General features: G+C 47.5%; 1 protein-coding gene across 1 annotated transcript; it reads left to right on the top strand.

Moving 5' to 3' along the window:
* The first annotated feature begins 1,394 nt into the window (after positions 1–1,394).
* DAO (D-amino acid oxidase) lies at positions 1,395–17,818 on the top strand. Its single transcript, XM_019649051.1, has 11 exons — positions 1,395–1,521; positions 5,975–6,177; positions 7,278–7,392; positions 9,348–9,424; positions 10,068–10,133; positions 11,564–11,618; positions 12,862–12,966; positions 13,773–13,855; positions 15,511–15,628; positions 16,311–16,409; positions 17,601–17,818. The coding sequence occupies exons 2-11, from the start codon at positions 5,984–5,986 to the stop codon at positions 17,730–17,732; spliced, it is 1,044 nt and encodes a 347-aa protein (XP_019504596.1). The 5' UTR covers positions 1,395–1,521; positions 5,975–5,983; the 3' UTR covers positions 17,733–17,818.
* Positions 17,819–17,824: the final 6 nt, after the last annotated feature.

Genomic DNA, 17,824 nt, shown 5'->3' with positions numbered 1-17,824 from the left:
TCTATCTAGCTTCTGCTCAACATAATGACTGTGAGAGTCATCAGGTTGTTGTGTGTATTTGTCTTCTTCATTGCTGTATAATATTCCATGGTGTGAATTGCCTGAAAACACCACAGTTGTTTATCCATTCTCTCGCTGATAAACATTTCATTGTCTCCATTTTGGGTCTACGAATGCTCTTGTACAAGCCTCTTAGTTGATGTATGTTTTCAGTTCTCTTGGGTATGTACATAAAACTAGGGTTGCTGAGTTTTAGGAGAGGCATATGTTTAGCTTTAATGGATAGTGGGACCAAGTTTTTTAGTTGAAGGGAGGGATAATAATAATAGCACTTAGTGTATAGGGCTGTTGTGAAATTAAATGAAATAATTCAGGTAAAGTATTTTAAACTGGACATTAAACTTCACAAAACATAAACCATTGCTAGGATGGGAGTTGGCGGGAGCATGAAGATATCTGGCTAACTTTTGTTAACTTTTAAGTGTTTCCATGATAAACTAGAGGCACAGGGAATTTTCCTAAGGTCGTGTAATATAAAAGTAATACATGACTATTGTTTTTAAAAAATTCAAACAAAAATGGAAGTATATAGCGTGAAAGGTGAAGTTTACCCCATCCTTTTTTTATTAAAGAAAAATGCTATGCATTAAGTATTTTACATGAATTTTTTTATTTCTTCTTCACCTTTTTATGTGATAATGCTAAAGGTAGGGGGGTAGAGGCTGCACCTTCAAAGCTGACCCAAAGGATGCCTCACCCAGGGCTGGTTGGTCCCTGTCTCTGGGCCTCCCCTCGCCCCTCACATACGATGAGGCACCTGATGATCTTAGGGCTCTAAGAATCACAGGTCCAGGCCTAGCTCTGGCAGAGGAGGGACCTAGAGCCTTGCCCCTCGTGTCTCTGGGATACAGGAGCAAAGGGCCATGAGGATGCATGGCCCACATAGCCATCACCTCAAGTCTCTCCTTAGCGTCATCCACCTAGCGCCCCAGAATGGCACCGGGCTGGCCGGCTGGCCCTGGAAGCCTCTATCCTGTACCTCTGGCCTCCCCTCAGGAGCTGCCAGGCTAACCACCCCTACCCTTCAGGCCAGGGACCGACCCAACCCTCCCACAGGGTGGCAGCAGGCAGGAGGGAACAAAGAGGACTGTCTCCAGCCGGCCTGGGAGACGGAGCTCCGTTTGCCCATCAGCCCTCCAAGCACCCCCGCCTGCCTTTACTTCCTCCCTCCGAAGCCTGTACACAGGAGCTCAGTTAGGATCAGCCAAAAAAGGCAGGCAGCTTTTCAGGGACTGGGAGCGAGGGGAGGTGAGGTCTTCCAGCCTGGCCCGGGTCCAGCCCCTGTGAGCAGTGCAGCGCCAAGCCTGTCCATAACTCCAGACTTTGACCCTGAGCTCCAGTCCCGGCTGGCAAAACAGAGGGCTCAGGACAGGACGCCCCAGAATCAGGAGCCTCCCCTCAGGAGACAGGACTCTGTGCCCACAGCAGCTACCTCTTTCCTCCTGAAGTTTGTCACACCAGGTGAGTGGGAGTGTGTGTGTGTGTGTGTGTGTGTGTGTGAGGTGGGCGTGCACAGCAGAACTCCAATGTCCTCTCAGTGTCAACTTAGAGCTTGAGGTAGGTGACAGCCATGGAGTTGGGCAGGGACCTCAGGTAAGCATCTTCGCCTCTCCAAGCCTCGGTTTCCCCATCTGGGAGATGGGGACTATAACTCACCTGTTACAGGGTTAATGAGAGTAGTAAAAGAGGTGATTAATGTAAAATGCTTAGCACAGAACTGGTCACATAACAAGTACTCAATAAGTGGTAATTATTATTATTATTTTGGGGGTGGTGAGCTGGTAGCCTGATTGTCGAGTATTTATAGAATCTGTTCCATTTTAAAGATAAACTCTGAAAATATCGGTTTCATTAGAAGTAGCCATATGGTGTAAGCTATGTGCATTCAAATGCTTTACCCCTGACTTGTTGATCCTTTCAGAGTAAGTCTTTCCTATTCTTTGCCATGTACACGTAGCCATCAAATTCATTTCTAGGGACAACAGGGGTTATACACAAACAAATCCGAGACGCTAAGGCAAGCAGAAATTGTTGGTGCCACCTTATTGCTGGCTGCCTAAATAGTTTCTTGGTACAGTGCCGGAAGCTCCGTTAGAACCGGGTCCTGATCCGAACGCCCGCCCACGCTGGTTGTGTGACTTTGGGAGACTGACTTCCTCTCTAAACCTCGCTCAGTCCCACCTCTGTAGAACCTTCTAGAGCATCTGAGAAGATTAAGCAAGAGGACATCTGTCCTCCATCTCCATGTGTCTGGCAAGTGGCTGAGTGCCAAAATTATTCCCTTCCTGCTCCACACTTCTGTAGACATTATAATTACACACACACACACACACACACACACACACACACACACCACACACACCACACACACACGTAATAACCCAGCTGTTTGCGTCTTCCTGGATGCACACTCCAAGCAGGCTTGTTTGAAGTAATGGCATAAAATGAAGGCAAACTGAAACACTGATGAACACATCAGCAACAATGAGAAAATGGCTGATTTAATAACTGAACTGTGTCCATGTGCGTCCAGGAGATCACTGCCCACACTCATGAGTGATTTTACCTGAGGCTGGGTCTGTCAGATCCTACAGTCTGGCTCCTGCTTCTAATAAGAAGCTCATGCATTTATATTGCACTTTAACACACACACACACACACACACACACACACACACACACACACACACAGAGTTGCTGTAATCAGTACCAAATTTGATTCACATAGTTTATTAAGATAATTGATTTAGACACGTTTTCCCTCTTCAATTCTATGTTTATTACTAACACACTAAAAATTCCTGCATCTGGGGTATTTTATGTGTTTTTTTCAATGCTGGACCCTGAACCATGGGTGTTTCTCTTCACCTGCTTGACCCTCAGATTTTTCACTTGGGAGTCAGACTGACCTGGGCTGTGCTTCTCACCAGCTGGCTGGCTGAATCTCAGTTGCCTCATCTGTAAAATGGGCATAATGATAACCCCAAGAACTGCTAGAAGATTAAAGTAGATAATGCGTGTAAAGTTCTTAGCACAATCCTAGGAGCTGAAAATCTAGCAGCTACTATCGTTGTTTACCTCCACTTTGCAGCCCTTTTCTTGATGTGACCTATTCCTGACTTTTACAGAGATTTTTTTTTTAACCCCAAGACCCCTCAAATCCTTTTTTTCACAAATGGGTGACTTTGGCCTGGTTGTGTCACTTTGGCCAAGTGTTGCTTCTCTTTTCTGGGCCTCAGTTTCCCCACCTGCGTGATGGCGTCTTGCTTATCTTTAGAATTTTACATACTGGAGAAACTGAGCCCCGTGCTGTTACTTGTCCCTCTTTATCTTGCCAGCTAGTTCCAGAAGTGGCACTGGGTCCTCTCTCATGCTCTTTTCTTGGGCGTGTGACACTGCTCCTGCCCATAAGCTTTCACACACCTAACCAGCCTCGTTATGGGAGATGTGCCATGTACCCGCTCTGCTCAGTCCAAAGACTTTCTCTCACTGCCCAGAAACCTTCTAAGAGTTTTCAAACACTCTTCTTCTCTCACCTCACATACTTCTATTACATAAGCAGCTCCTTTTTTTCTCGATCCTTTACTGGTTTTCTAGGGGGCGTGAGAATGCAAAAAACTCAGGTCCTGGAAAAGGCAGAGCTGGGTTCACACCCGTGCTGTTCCTCCAACTCATGTTGTGACCTCAAATAATTCACCCTGCTCAATCCGGCCTCTGCTGCCTCATCTGCAAATTGGGACTGATGATAATCACTGCTGTCATTTATGAGCTCCCTAGCACTTTATGAGTATTTTCTCTTTTGATTCTAAGAACTCCATTCATTCATTCACTCATTCACTCATTCATTCATTCATTCATTCAGTCAGTCACTTATGAATCCTTGCTATGGGCCAGGCACTATTCTAGGCTCTGGGGATAGAGCAGAAGACAAAAGTCCCTGCTCTCCTGGAGCTTATATTCTGGTGGGGGGACAATGGGCAGGGAGCTTTGTTAACCCTTAAACGTTTATAGAAGAGGAAACAGGCTCAGTTAGTGGCCAACTCATTCCAGTTTGCTGCTGGACCCTGCTGGTTTTAGCACTCAGAGTCCACATCCTGGGGACACCCTCAGTCCTGGGAAATTGGGGAGATTGGTCACCCTGGCTCAATCAAGTTACGTGACAGCTGGTGTGTGCCAGAGCCAGGCTGGGAACCTGGGTGTGCCTGCCCCACAGCCACCTCCCCACGCCGTGCCACCACCGGGATTTATTACAGGGAATTTGGAAAATACAGGAAATCTCTCTATTCCTGCCTTCTTATTGTGAATGTACAAAAGTGGTCAACTGCCCAGAGGATATGCAGAGACAGTCAGAAGGCCCAGAGAGGGAAAGTAAGTTGGCCAAGGTCACACAGCAAGCCAGAAGTGAAGCCAGGTCTGACTTGCTCTTCCTTCTCTCCCCTCCTCTACAACCAGTGTCCTTTCTTTTGTTATTTCCAAGGTGCTGGGGGACAGAAGGAGGCTGCCATGTACTGAAGGCCTACCGTGTGCCAGGCACTGTACAAGGAACTGTTGCCAAGTTGGTCATTTCATCTTCAGGATGACCCCATGTGACTAGGTTACTCCCATTTTATAGATGAGGAGATTGAAGGAGGAGGCTGGAGGTGCCTGAGAGGGTCTGCCCTCCCCACCCCCCAGCCAAGCCCCGGCTGGCAGCTAGAAGGAGAATCGCCCAGAGCAACGATGCCTTGTTGTTTTTTGGTTTTATCTCCAACTTGGCTGCTGAAATGCAACAGAGTCCAGTTCTTGTAGGCTGGAGCCGTTTTCCCCCTTTACAAAACTAGGCCATATTGAGAATGTCCTGCCACTCGGGGCCACAGGCCCAAGTTGCCAGGAGTCAAGTTCTGTGGGAAGAGAGCTGTGAGTAAAGAGGAGGGAAAGTTGAATTTAGCCCTTCTGGGCACAAAACATCCCCTTGTTCTGCCTCAGCAGGAGCCAGCAGAACATCTCCCTGCTGTGCAGACCCAAGCAGCTTCAAGGTCAAAAGCTGCTTGGCCTTCGAAACTTCCAAGGACCCAAGAAGCCTAGCACCCCAAGGCAGTGCGCTGGAAGACCTGAGTTCTGAGGTCAGACGTTGCATCTGATGTGCTCACAGCTGCATCCACAGCTGCCAGCCTGGCACACAGTAGGCCTGTGATAATTGTGTATCGAGTTTACTTAAATTGAAATTAAATCCCAGCAGCACCACTTCCTGGCTGTGTGACCTTGAGTAAGTGACTTGATCTCTCTGAGCCTCAGTTTCCTCATCTGCAAAGTGGAACCAATTCCATCAGTCCCTATGTCATAAGAATGTTGGGAGACTTAGATGAAATAATGCACAGGAAGCACTTAGTGCTGGGGCTGGCACAGAGTAGGCGCTTCACAAATGTCAGTAAGTCACTTCTTTTGTACTAGACACTGTGTGAAGCTTTTTACATTTGCCATCTAGAGAAATCTTTCATCTACTCTCTGAGGCATGAATTAATTTTCCTATTTTTCAGATGAAAATGAGACTCATGAAGCATCTTGCCCAAAATCAATGGCCAGTAGGCGGCAGAGCTGAGATCTGAGATTTGAAAACAAGAGCCCACTGTCCTAACCATTCTCCCTAGCCTCGAGCTGGCCAGGCACTCTGCTAGGCCCTTTTTATATTCCCAGCGGGGTACAGGGTATGTGGGGAGGCTACCCAGAGAACGCTGTATCACTTATCAGCTGTGTGACCTTGGGCAAGTTGCTTTGCCTCTCCATTCCTCAAGTTTTTCCATTTGTGAGAAGATCAAGTATAAAAATGATTTGGCAATATCCGGCATTTTCTAAGCCTTCAGTGGATGGTGGCGATGGTGGCGATGGTGATGGAGAGGATGGTGATGACGGCAGGCCTCAACCCTTCTTTTCTGCAGGCTGGCACAATGCGTGTGGTGGTGATCGGAGCTGGGGTCATAGGACTGTCCACTGCTCTCTGCATTCATGAGCACTACCAACCAGTCCTGCAGTCGCTGGACATAAAGGTCTATGCAGACCGCTTCACCCCATTCACCAACACCGACGTGGCTGCCGGCCTTTGTCAGCCCTATGTCTCCGACCCCAAAAACCCACAGGAAAGGTGAGTGAGGGCCCCAGAGGGTGGCCAGGGGGGGCCAGAGATGCTGAGTCTGCAGAGGGGTGACCCCTCTAAAGGTCCCTGTCACCAAGAACAAACCCTTTGTGGAGGCTATGGCCTGGCATCGTGTGAAGAACATAATAAGTATTAAGCCCCTTTTATGTGCCAGATCGATGCTACACTTACTTGATCTTAGCAGTGATAGAAGTGATGTGTGCCAGACAGATGGAGGCTTTGTCTCTGTTCTTCCCCTAAATCAGGTGGCTGTCGATGCTATATGCTTCGATGAATCTGGAATACTTCCAAGTGGGTGGATCAATGCTCAGGTTTAGCACAGACATTGCAAAGGTCATTATGTTAGTTTAGAAACCCCTAGCTGCGTCAAAAAAGGAAGCCAGACATGAATAATGGCTGAAACAGAAGTTTCATTCTTATTTCTCATAAATTCCAAAAACCAATGTTCCTGATCAGTGGGTGGCAATTCAGGGATCAGGGTCCTTCCATCTCATGGCTCCGCCATCCTCCTCTGTGGCTTCCGCCATTGCCATTCTTAAGGGCTGGCCCCTGTGGAAGGAGCATAGCATGAGGAACAAGTGTGCGGAGTTTTTAGGGCCCATTGGCCAGAATGCAGTCACATGGCCATACCTAGCTGCAAGAGAGTCTGGGAAATGTAGTTGAGCTGTGTGCCCAGCGGGAAGAGGAACGCGTTTGGGAGGAGCAAGCTTATGTCTGCCACCTGTGTTTACAATGGGAAGCACCCAGAGAGAGCCTGAACCATGTGGCTCACACTCTCCAAATGAGGTCAAAGTCTTCATTTAAACTAAAAAAACGACATGATCCCGAGACAGAGGTGGGCTTCAAATGGTTGTGATGGAGCTCATTTGTTCCGCCTCTTCTCTTTCCTATTAATGGGGAAATGCTGGAAAGTTTTGGGAAGTAGAAGACTCATAGGCACTTGGGGTGCTGCAGGAGTGGAACATGGTGGATTTCTGGATTTGGACACATCCCCACCAGCCTGATCATAGTCCCATGCAAGCTGACCCTCAAAGCTGTCTTACCCAGCTCAGGGTCTTAGGTGATGATACTTTGGGGGACCCTTCCAGGCATTGGAACCAGCAGACCTTCGACTATCTCCTGAGCCACATCAATTCTCCCAATGCTGCAAACATGGGCCTGGCCCTAATCTCAGGCTACAACCTCTTCTGTGAAGCTGTTCCGGTGAGTGAGGAGTCCATGACCATGGGGCAGAGCCTTGATCACAGACTCAGGCTGGGGCCTTGAATCTGGGGAGTACTTTGAGACTTCTATGTGCAAAACAGGCTTACTTACTTAATTTATTTTTGTTTGTTTGTTTGTCTTTAATTTTTATTGGGTAACTGTGTTTTTTCCAGGACCCATCAGCTCCAAGTCAAGTTGTTGTCCTTTAATCTAGTGGTGGAGGGCGCAGCTCAACTCCAAGTCCAGTCGCCATTTTCAATCTAGTTGCAGGGGGCACAGCCCACCATCCCATGTGGGAATCAAACCAGCAATCTTGTTGTTAAGAGCACGTGCTCTAACCAACTGAGTCATCCGGCCACCCCAAAACAGGCTTACTTCAAATCTATTTTTGCTTTAAATTTTTTTTAAGATTATATTGGGGAATTGGGGGGAGGGGAACAGCATTGGGGAATCAGGGAAGGGGAACAGACAAGTTGCTGTCCTTTTTGTTCTTCAGTCTAGTTGTGGAGGACGTCGCCTCACTGGCCCATGCTGGTACTATCATTGCGCTCTTCCCGGGTGAGGCAGTTGCTCTCCTGCCATTGGGTGGCCGCTCACAGCGGCTCACAGCAGCTCATGAAAGTGAATGACAGCTGCTGGCCAGCCCCACTGCAGCCTACACCATGGATGGCGACCCACAGCAGCTCAGCTCCAGGTCGATCTGCTGTTCACAATCCTAGCTGTAGAGGGTGCAGCATCACTGGCCCTCATGTGGGACCCAAACCGGGGACCTGCTGCTCAGAGCTGGCATCCCAAGCCAACTCTCAACCAATGTGCCACTCAGCCAGCCCATTTAAAAATTATTTTTGTTTCCAATTTTTTGTTTATAAAATTGGCAGAGACCAAAGAATCTTCTGATGAACAAGGGGATAGCTTTTAATTGGTATGGGTAAAACTCAGACACATCCTGTAGTGGTGGGCACTTGGTGCTAACACCAAAAGGTTTCCTGCACCCCTGGAGGTTCCAGGGCTTTTCATCAAGATGAACTAAAACACTCATATTGTACAAAAAAGTACCTACTGTGTGCCAGGCCCTGTCCTAACTATTTTATAAAGAGCAACTCATTTAATTCTCACAATAACCAGGAAGTAAGTGCTAATATTATCCTCCTTTTGCAGATGAAATGGAGTCAGCTACCTGAGCTCACAAAGCTTTGCAGTGGCAGAGCTGGGATTTGAACCCAGGCATTCTGTGACCACATGGTGCCCAATGTGTTAAGAAGGGCATAGCCTTGGGGGATGGTCTCAGGTCGCTTGGAAAGGGTGATTTGGATGGGTGCCCAGAACCCCATCCATGCCAGCTCTCCAAGGGTTAGTTAACATTTAGCACCATGCTAAAGGCATTAACCACATTACCTGTTAACCTTCCGTAGGACCAAGGGTGACAATTAACTCCATGATACAGACCAGCAAACTGAGTCTCAGAGCATTCAAGATGGTCAGTGGTGAGGTCAAAATCTCCATTTAAGTTGACCCTATGCTTTGCTGCCTCCCACTGCCACCCCTTGGTGACTCTCACGTTCACCCTTTTTTTTCTCCCATATTTCTGATCCTTACCCTATCACTCACCCCCAGTCTTACTCTTACCCTTAGTATAGCATAATAGTTAAGAATTTGGACTCTGAAGCCAAACTATGTGGGCTCAGATCTCAGTTCCACCATTCATTAGCTGTGTGACTTTAGACAAGTTACTTAACCTCTCTAAGCCTCAATCAGCCCATCAATAAAACTGGGATAGGTAGAGTATCTACCTCAATGGGTAGTTGTGAAGATTAAGTGGAGTGATATAAATAAAGTGCTTGGAACAGCACCTTACTCACAGTAAACATTATATAAGGTTTTGTTGTTATCATTATTATTGATGTTTGCCCATCCCTGTGGGCAAAAAGTCATCATCCTCTCTCCTTCTTCTGCAGGACCCTTTCTGGAAGAACACTTTCCTGGGATTTCGGAAGCTGACCCCAAGAGAGCTGGACATGTTCCCCGATTACAGGTAAGGTTATTGTCATGGGCAAAGGGGCTGAGGCCCCACAGTTCATACATACCTATCCAGAAAGTAGCAGAAGATGGAGTCGCCAAATTTCCTATTCCAGACCTAGAACTCCTGGGACCTTGGTCTATGGATGCTCTGTCCAACTTCTTCTGAGAGGCCTCCCACGCAAATTGGAACTTGGGCTAAGGGGATTGGGGATCTGGAATCACAGATCTCAAGCCAATAATCTCCAAATCACTATTCGCTTTTGTAGATGAGGAAACTGAGCTTCAGAGGGGCTAAGTCACTTCCCAAGGTCACACAGCCAAGTGACCAAAATGGGATTCCAACCCAGTCTGATTCCAAACCCCTTCATTCCTTTCCCTACATGCCTCTCTGGTCCTCTCCTTGCAATACCTGAATCCCCTCTACAGATGTGTGTCGTCTCCACTTGCACATACCAATGTCAAGGATGGCTTTCTCTGATAGAAAAATTTTCCTTGCATTGAGCTGAAAACCACTTCCCCCTTGAACTTCATCCAATGGTCTTGACTCTGCTCTTGGGCGCCCAAAAGACGATGCTGCTCCCACCTCCATCTGACAGCCTTCAAATATAGCTCTGATTCTGATCTTGTATTCCCATATTTGCCTGCTGTGACTCTAGCTATGGCTGGTTCAACACAAGCCTGATTCTGGAGGGGAGGAGATATCTACAGTGGCTGACGGAAAGGTGAGATTTTCAACATCAGTTTCAGGAAAACACCTCCCAGGGACCAGGGTTGTCGTAGATGATTGTTCATTGGATTCTTTGTATTGACTAACCCCAAATGTTAACCCTTAGGCATGATGGGACCTATCCTTGGTCCTGATCCCTTTTGGACACTAAGACAATGGTTCCCGCGCCTGGTTGGGCAACGGAACCATGTGGGCAGTTTTTTACATGTGATATTTATTATGAACCTCGTTAAAATCTGTAATGCTTGTGTAATAGTTTTAAATGGATTCTCTCAAGTTTTCCAGATATATTTTCATCATCTATAAAACATAAGTTGCCATTTTTTATGCCTCACTTTTGTTTCTTGTCTAATTGCTATGGCCAGTACTTCCAGAACAATGTTAACTAATACAGATGACAGTGAATGTCCCTGTCTTGTTCCTGATGTAAATAGAAATCTTGTAGTGTTCTACATTAGCAAACATTAGCTTGAGAGATAACTTTACATTTATATTCACATACATTCATATTAAGGAAGATTCCATATATTTCCTATATATTACTATTTTATTAAGATGTTTTAAAATCTGGAATAGATAGTGGCTTTTATCAAATGACCTAGGGAGGTTATAAAAAAAACATAGATTTCAGGACCCTGATTCATGTGTACTGAACCAAAACCTCTGGGATGGGGCTCATAAATTTGTATTTAAGGAAGTTTCCTGAGTGATTTTAATTATCAGCCAGGTTTGGGAAGCGCTGTGCTAAACCATGGTAATTTCTTCTAAGCTTGGGACACATAATGACTCCTGTTTAGACTCTTCCAGGAAAGAATGTTCCCAGTTTTTCTATGTTGAGGAAACGATGTAGATATAATAATATTGAGGTTGTACTTCAGCCTTTATGTATTGTAGTTTATTTCCTATTCTTTTGATATTTCTACTATATTTCTAACAGTGACAGCTATTTTTCCACTGGGATATTTAGAGGGAAGTGTGTGTGTCCCCAGCCCGCCGCCTTCCTCATGCTCTGCTTCTGACAAAGGGGCATGTGGCATTGGTCCAATCCTGCCCCTCCTCCACGCCGTATCTCATCGCCTTTGGTAGTACAAAGCAATGTGGTGGTAGGAGGAAGCATTTCCAATAAGAGGCTTGGGTTCGAGTCCCAGTCCCATCACTGACTCACTGTATGACCTTCAGCAAGGCCCTTCTCTCATCTCCATCTGACTGATGAGGGGCTTGGACCATCTCAGATTTCCCAAGGGACATTTCATGGCCCACTAACCCATCAAGGTGCTCAGGAACTGACTTGACGATACAGCCATTTTCTCACAGAGCATCCTGTGAGACAGAAGTTTATTTGGGAAACGTCCCCCATGCCATCCTCGTGGAGAGATGGGACAGGGAATTGAGTACTGGGTTTTTTGATGTGTTTGATCATCCTAGGTTAACTGAGAGGGGAGTGAAGTTCTTCCAGAGGAAGGTGGAGTCTTTTGAGGAGGTGAGCTACAGGGCTGGAAGGGGTCAGGTGTGGGAGAGAGAAGAAGAGGGGAGGCCTTTTCTTCCTGTTGCTGGGCTGGGGGCCCCCTTCTTAGCCTTCCAGGTTCCCTTGAGGCCCATCCCAAACCCTAGGCCCTTTGTCAATCCCAGTAGGACTCAGGCATTCTACCCTGATATTGGTGGCAGAAGCAAAGGGACAGTGGCATCATGGTGGCCATTAAGAACTGACCTATATTTAAACCTCCTTGAATTTTAGGGCCAGAGAGCTAGTAGCTGCTCTCCCCGGTATCGGCTGCACTCCACCCCCAAGTTCTAGACACTTGGTTGCCTCCTGCCGACATCTGGGTTGATGTTTCTGCAAAGCCACAGTTCTCAGCTGACTCACCTTTGAAGTAACACCATCACCAATAATAATGATAGTAGCAGCAGCCATCAGGCATTGGCTATGCACCAGGAGCTTTGCTCTATGACGTCACTCAATCCCAGCACCTAGACTAGTGCTCGGGACATGGGGAGTGCTCAGTACTTGTAGCTACCGGCATTCCATAATAAGCACCTGCTCTGGGTCCAGCCCTGATTGGGAAATATAGTTGACTCAGGCACAGCGTTCATTCCCAAGGAACTCACAGCCCAGTGTGGCAAATACGGGCTCATGAATGATAACAGTGCCTTGTGATGTGTGTGTAACCCATGACTGACCTGGGCGGGGAGTCACGGGGGCTGGGCTGGGAGATTGGGTGCTCATCAGACTACATCCTTGAGCTGTCAAGTAGCCCATAATGCCCAGAACTAGAGGTTCCAACATGCCTTCTGAAGATGTCTTGGGAGAGTAGAAGGCAAGAGAATGTAATAAAAAGGAAACAGAAGCAGGAAGAGAAATATCTCTGCTTGCTTTTGGACTTCTTCTGGAAGGTTTCAAGAAGGTCCCCACCTTGCACATTACTGTTTTCTAAGTCCAGAGTCACACTGGATCCTCACAGTAGCCTATGAACATGCGTTACCACCCCCATTTTATAGCGAAGGCAGTTGAGCCTTGAGGAGGTGACAGGACATCTCTGAGGCCACACCGCAGGTAAATGGCACAGAGGACTTTGGGAGCCATGCCCATGGAGTCCTCACTGAGCCCCGCACTGCTGTGCCATAGGGAGCTGAGATCTTCGAGGTGGGGGAGGGGAGAGGGAGGGTCAGGGGATACCAGGGGCCTTACACCCTCCCACCCCACCTGCCTTGTTGCTTGCTGCCAGGTAGCAAGAGGAGACACCGATGTGATTATCAACTGCACTGGTGTGCGGGCTGGGGAGCTGCAATCAGACCCCCTGCTGCAGCCCGGCCGGGGGCAGATCATTAAGGTGAGTGCAAAGGTGCAGGATGACACCTCTGACTTTGTTGCTAGGAAGATTGTAGCCGCCTGCTTATTTCATCTCCAAAGAGAGAGGATGCATCAGGGACACCAAAATTTTCTTTTGGGATTTCTTCTTAATAGCAAAGCATGTGTGTGTATGTTTGTACATATGTGGGAGCTGCATATGCCTGTGTTATAATAAGTAGAGCAAACACATATGGAGTGTTTACGAAGTGCCAAGCACAGCCCTGATCACTTTATTGTGTTAATTCATTTAATCCTTACCACAACCCTTTGAGATGGGGTCTATCATATCACCATGGACATCTTACCGATGTGGAAACTGAGGCACAGAGACATTAAGTAATATGCATAAGTTTGCACAGTCATAAATTGTGGAATTGGGATTAGAACCCAAGCAACGTGGCTTAAGGGCCTGAATGTGTAAGCATTGGCCCACATCGCCTCTTACCCTGTAAGTGTGCATGTGCGTGACACATGCCTATTTGTGAGTGTACATGTGTGTGTAGGTGCATGGGTGTGTGTGTGTGTTTCTGAGGTAGGGTAATGTGTGCATTTGCACGTGTGCTCGGCTTTTCTGTGAACATGTGGGTGAGAATGTGCAATGATTCGGGGAACAGGGTGGCTCTCAGGGTGCTCATCCTGCAAGAGCAGGCAGTCAGGTGCAGACTTGGGGCAAGGGGTTCAAGAATCAGCCTCTCATATCAGGACATCTGGTCTTGGAGGGGGCCAGGGCAGAGGGGCCTGCTGATCCCACTCCACTGATGAGACTACTCCATCCTCTATCAACAGGTAGATGCTCCTTGGATGAAGCATTTCATTATCACCCATGATCAACATGGAGGCATCTACAAGTCCCCGTACATCATTCCAGGGTAAAAACATGACATCCTAGGGCAAAAGAGAGGGCATCTTTATGCCCCATGCCCCTTGTTTTTTCTTCCAGTGTTTTTTTAAGTGTAATTAAATCCCTGGGAAGGCAGGACCTAGCCTTACTTGGGCTCTGTCTTGAACGTACTGTTAGATGACAGTAGTGGTGACACTGGAGAAAAGGGTGATGCTGGAGACACAAGAAGTGGTATGAATGGGGCCGGCTGAGTGGCTCAGTTGGTTAAGAGTTGGCTTAAGTGCGCAAGCTCTGAACAACAGGGCCGCCGGTTTGACTCCCACATGGGCCAGTGATGCTGCGCCCAAGCTGAGCTGTCCCTGAGCTGCCAACAGGTGGCAGGGTGGCTCAGCTGGTGAGAGCACGTGCTCCTAACAACAAGACTGCCTGTTCGATGGTGGGCTACGCCCACCCGCAACTAAGACTGAACTCGGCACCTTGAGCTGAGCTGCCACCTGGATAGTTCAGTGGATAGAGTGTGCACTCTTAACAACAAGGCTGCTGGTTCAACTCCCACATGGGATGGTGGCTACGCCCACCCACAACTAAGATTGAACACAGCACCTTGAGCTTAGCGGCCACAAGCTGCTGACGAGAAGCCAGATGGCGACTGGCGCCCTCCACAATGAAGGCTGAAGAACAACAACTTGGCTGGTCCCCTTCTCCAATTCCCCAACGCTTCTCCTCCCCCAATTCCCCAATAAAATCTTAAAAAAAAGTGGTATGAATGGCAATAATGGGTGTGATGGTGGGAATGGTGACTGGGGTTGATGGTGATGATAATATTAACAGTAAAGGTGACGATGTTAGTGAAGATGGTGGTAGTGCTGATTGGATGACAATATTGTTGATAGCGAAATAATGGTAGGAAAGATAGTATTGTTATTGATGAGGAGATCACTGTTGATGATGGTAGTGACTGGGAGTGGTGGCAGTAGCTGGTGCTGATGGAGATGACATGATCAGTGATGATGTTAGTAGTGTGGCAGGGATGACAGTCTCAAAGGCAATGTTAATGTGGTTGTGCCAACTGTCTCAACAGCAATATTTGTGGTGTGGTGGAGATGACAATATCAGTGGCTAACGATGGTAATGGAAATGGTGGCTGGAGTTGATGGTGATGACATATTAATGGCAGCAAGAAAGGCAGTAGTGAAGATGATGTTGATGGAGATGGCAATATTTTTTTTCAGCATTACTGAGATATAATTCACATAAATTAGGTACTTTTAAAATGTATAGCATGATGATTTGATGTATGCATATATTGCAAAATGATTATCACAATAAGCATAGTTAACACATCCATCACCTTACATAGTTACATTTCTTCTGTGTGTGTGTGGTGAGAATATTTAAGATCTACTCTCTTAGCAATTTTCAAGTACATAATACAGTATTGTTAACTATGGTCACTATGCTATACGTTGGAAGAGATGACAACGTTGACAGCGATGTAAATGGTGATGGTGGAGGTGGTAGTCGATGGTGCTGGCGACTGCAGTGGTGTTGATGGCTTTGTGAGCAGGGATGACAATGTTGGGGTAGTAGTGGTTTAGGTCTACATGGTGGTAAGGGTGAACATGATGACCACCCCCATTCTCCTCAAAGGCTTCATTTTCCTTCATCTTTACTTGTATCTAGGATCCAGGGAGTGACTCTTGGAGGCATCTTCCAGCTGGGGAACTGGAGTGAGGTGAACAATATTCAAGACCACAACACCATCTGGGAAGGCTGCTGCAGACTGGAGCCCACGCTAAAGGTAAGGTGGGGAGCGGTATCCGTGCCCTAGATCAGGATCCTGGCAACTTGATCATAAGGACACTTGAGGATGGGAAGATTCCAGCACTGGGGAATTGGGCAAATTAATTTCAGCAAGGGTCTGTGGAATACACCAGAATTTGATAATGTACAGGGAAGTCTGGCTGTGGGCTGATGAAACCTCTAGGATCATGGCTAAGAGTTGCTCTCTCTTGAGGTGACGTTCCCAAAACACCTTAGTCTGTGTTCACAGGGAGCAGGTGTATTTGTTGCAAAAATCTCAGTTTTCACATTTGCCTCCTAGTGACGATGACAATAGTGACGGTGATGGGTGGGGAATGGGGGTAGGGGATAATGGTTGGTATTGATGAAAACGTTGAGGGTGGTGATAAGGATGGTGGTGAGGTGGTAATTGTTGATAATATCATGGTGGTGGATGCTGGTGATGGTGGTTGGTGAAGATGAGGTAGTTGGTCGAACTGGTGGTGAGGTGGTGGTAGTGATAGTAAGGATGTTGGTGGCTGATAAAGGTGGTGATGATAGTAGTGGTGATTAATAAAAGAGACAGTGATGGTGTTAGTGGTGGTGGTAATGATAATGAGATTTAGAAAGCCGACTATTACCTAAAAATGGCAGCAGGAAAAAAAAATCCACAGATGAAGTACTAACATTTTTCTTTCCAGGATGCCAAAATTGTTGCTGAATTGACTGGCTTCCGGCCAGTGCGCCCCCAGATTCGGCTAGAAAGAGAACAGCTTCGCTTTGGATCTTCAAACACAGAGGTATGCTTTCCTGGCAAGGAAAGCAATGACTTCCCCACTCCTAAGAGGCTCCTGGCACTTCCAGGGAACAGTCTTGCCTGACCTTGGGCTCCACACAACCTCTTGGCAGGCAGGGACAGTGATGGCTAATACCCCCTTCACTATAAGTGGGGAAACTGAGGCTCAGTGATGGCAAAGGAGCTGATCAAGGTTACCTAGAGGGCAGTGCCTCAGTTTGCTAAAGCCTGTGGTCGAATAGAAGGAAATGGGCACTTACCGAGCATCTACTTTGCGTCCACCATACGAACGACCTTTTGGGATCTCCCCTACAGCTCTTTGGGATTGGGATTGTTCTTCCCATGCTTCAGATGAGCAAAATGAGACTCCAATGGTGAAGTCACTCGCCCAAATCATACTACTGTTGAGGGGCAGAGCTGGGATGTGGTTTGAATTTGACTCCAGCGCCATTTCCCAGATGTCCTTTCGTGGCTGCCCCATCATCTCTCTGGGGCTTATTAAAATGATGGGAGTTGTCCTGGGCCGAAGGCACTGACAGGGGTGGGTGATGGCTGGGAAAGCAATCTTCCCTATCTAAGTCACCCTTCCTTTCTTAGTGTGTGTGTGTGTGTGTGTGTGTGTGTGTGTGTAGGTGTGTGACTCTGTGTGTGCGTATAGAAGGGAGAGTCACATATGGAGTTTAACTCCCTGCGAAAGGTTTCTGCTTTGAAAAAGGTCCAGAGAGTCTTGCCTCTGTCTCCAGAGTCCACCCATATGGTGCCCCTGCATTTCTTTTTCTCCCAACGTGGGTAGAAGAGTCATCTATTAACACAGGGGTTCAGCAGTCTGGAGCAAGATGTGAACGAGGACAGTGATTTAGGGAACTACAACAATTTGATGTGTGTGTGTGTGTGTGTGTTTGCGTGTGGCAGGGCATGGGGGTGAGGGTGGGGAATCTCTGACCTGAGTTCTAGATGACTCTACGTTTCCTGTGCTGAGCATATATAAAGCAGGTCCATTTGCTAAGCAGAAGAGGAGTCTATGATGTCAACCCCAGGTCCCCAAACAATCTCCTTTCTGCTGTTCCCAGGGTCCCCCACCCTCCCATCAGGGCGCTGAGAGGAGCTCTGGTGCCTCCTGGGTGCCCAGGACTCTTCAGAAAGCTCCTGGATCTTCCAGGACAGACCAGGCCAACTTTTCTCTTGCCTCTCCCAGGTCATCCACAACTATGGCCATGGAGGCTACGGGCTCACCATCCACTGGGGCTGCGCCCTAGAGGCGGCCAAGCTCTTTGGGGGAATCCTGGAAGAAAGGAAGCTACTCAGGATGCCACCATCCCACCTCTGAAGACGCCAGTGAGCACCGCCTCCCCCACAAGGACTCCCCACTTTCCTTGGCCCACTAATCAACGTGCTCCTCTCTAAGCTGTCACTCCCCCC

Source organism: Hipposideros armiger, unplaced genomic scaffold (assembly GCF_001890085.2).
Source record: "Hipposideros armiger isolate ML-2016 unplaced genomic scaffold, ASM189008v1 scaffold_129, whole genome shotgun sequence".
NCBI lineage: Eukaryota > Metazoa > Chordata > Mammalia > Chiroptera > Hipposideridae > Hipposideros > Hipposideros armiger.
Note: the sequence above shows the minus strand (reverse complement) of the source record. Positions and strands in the feature narration are given on the sequence as shown.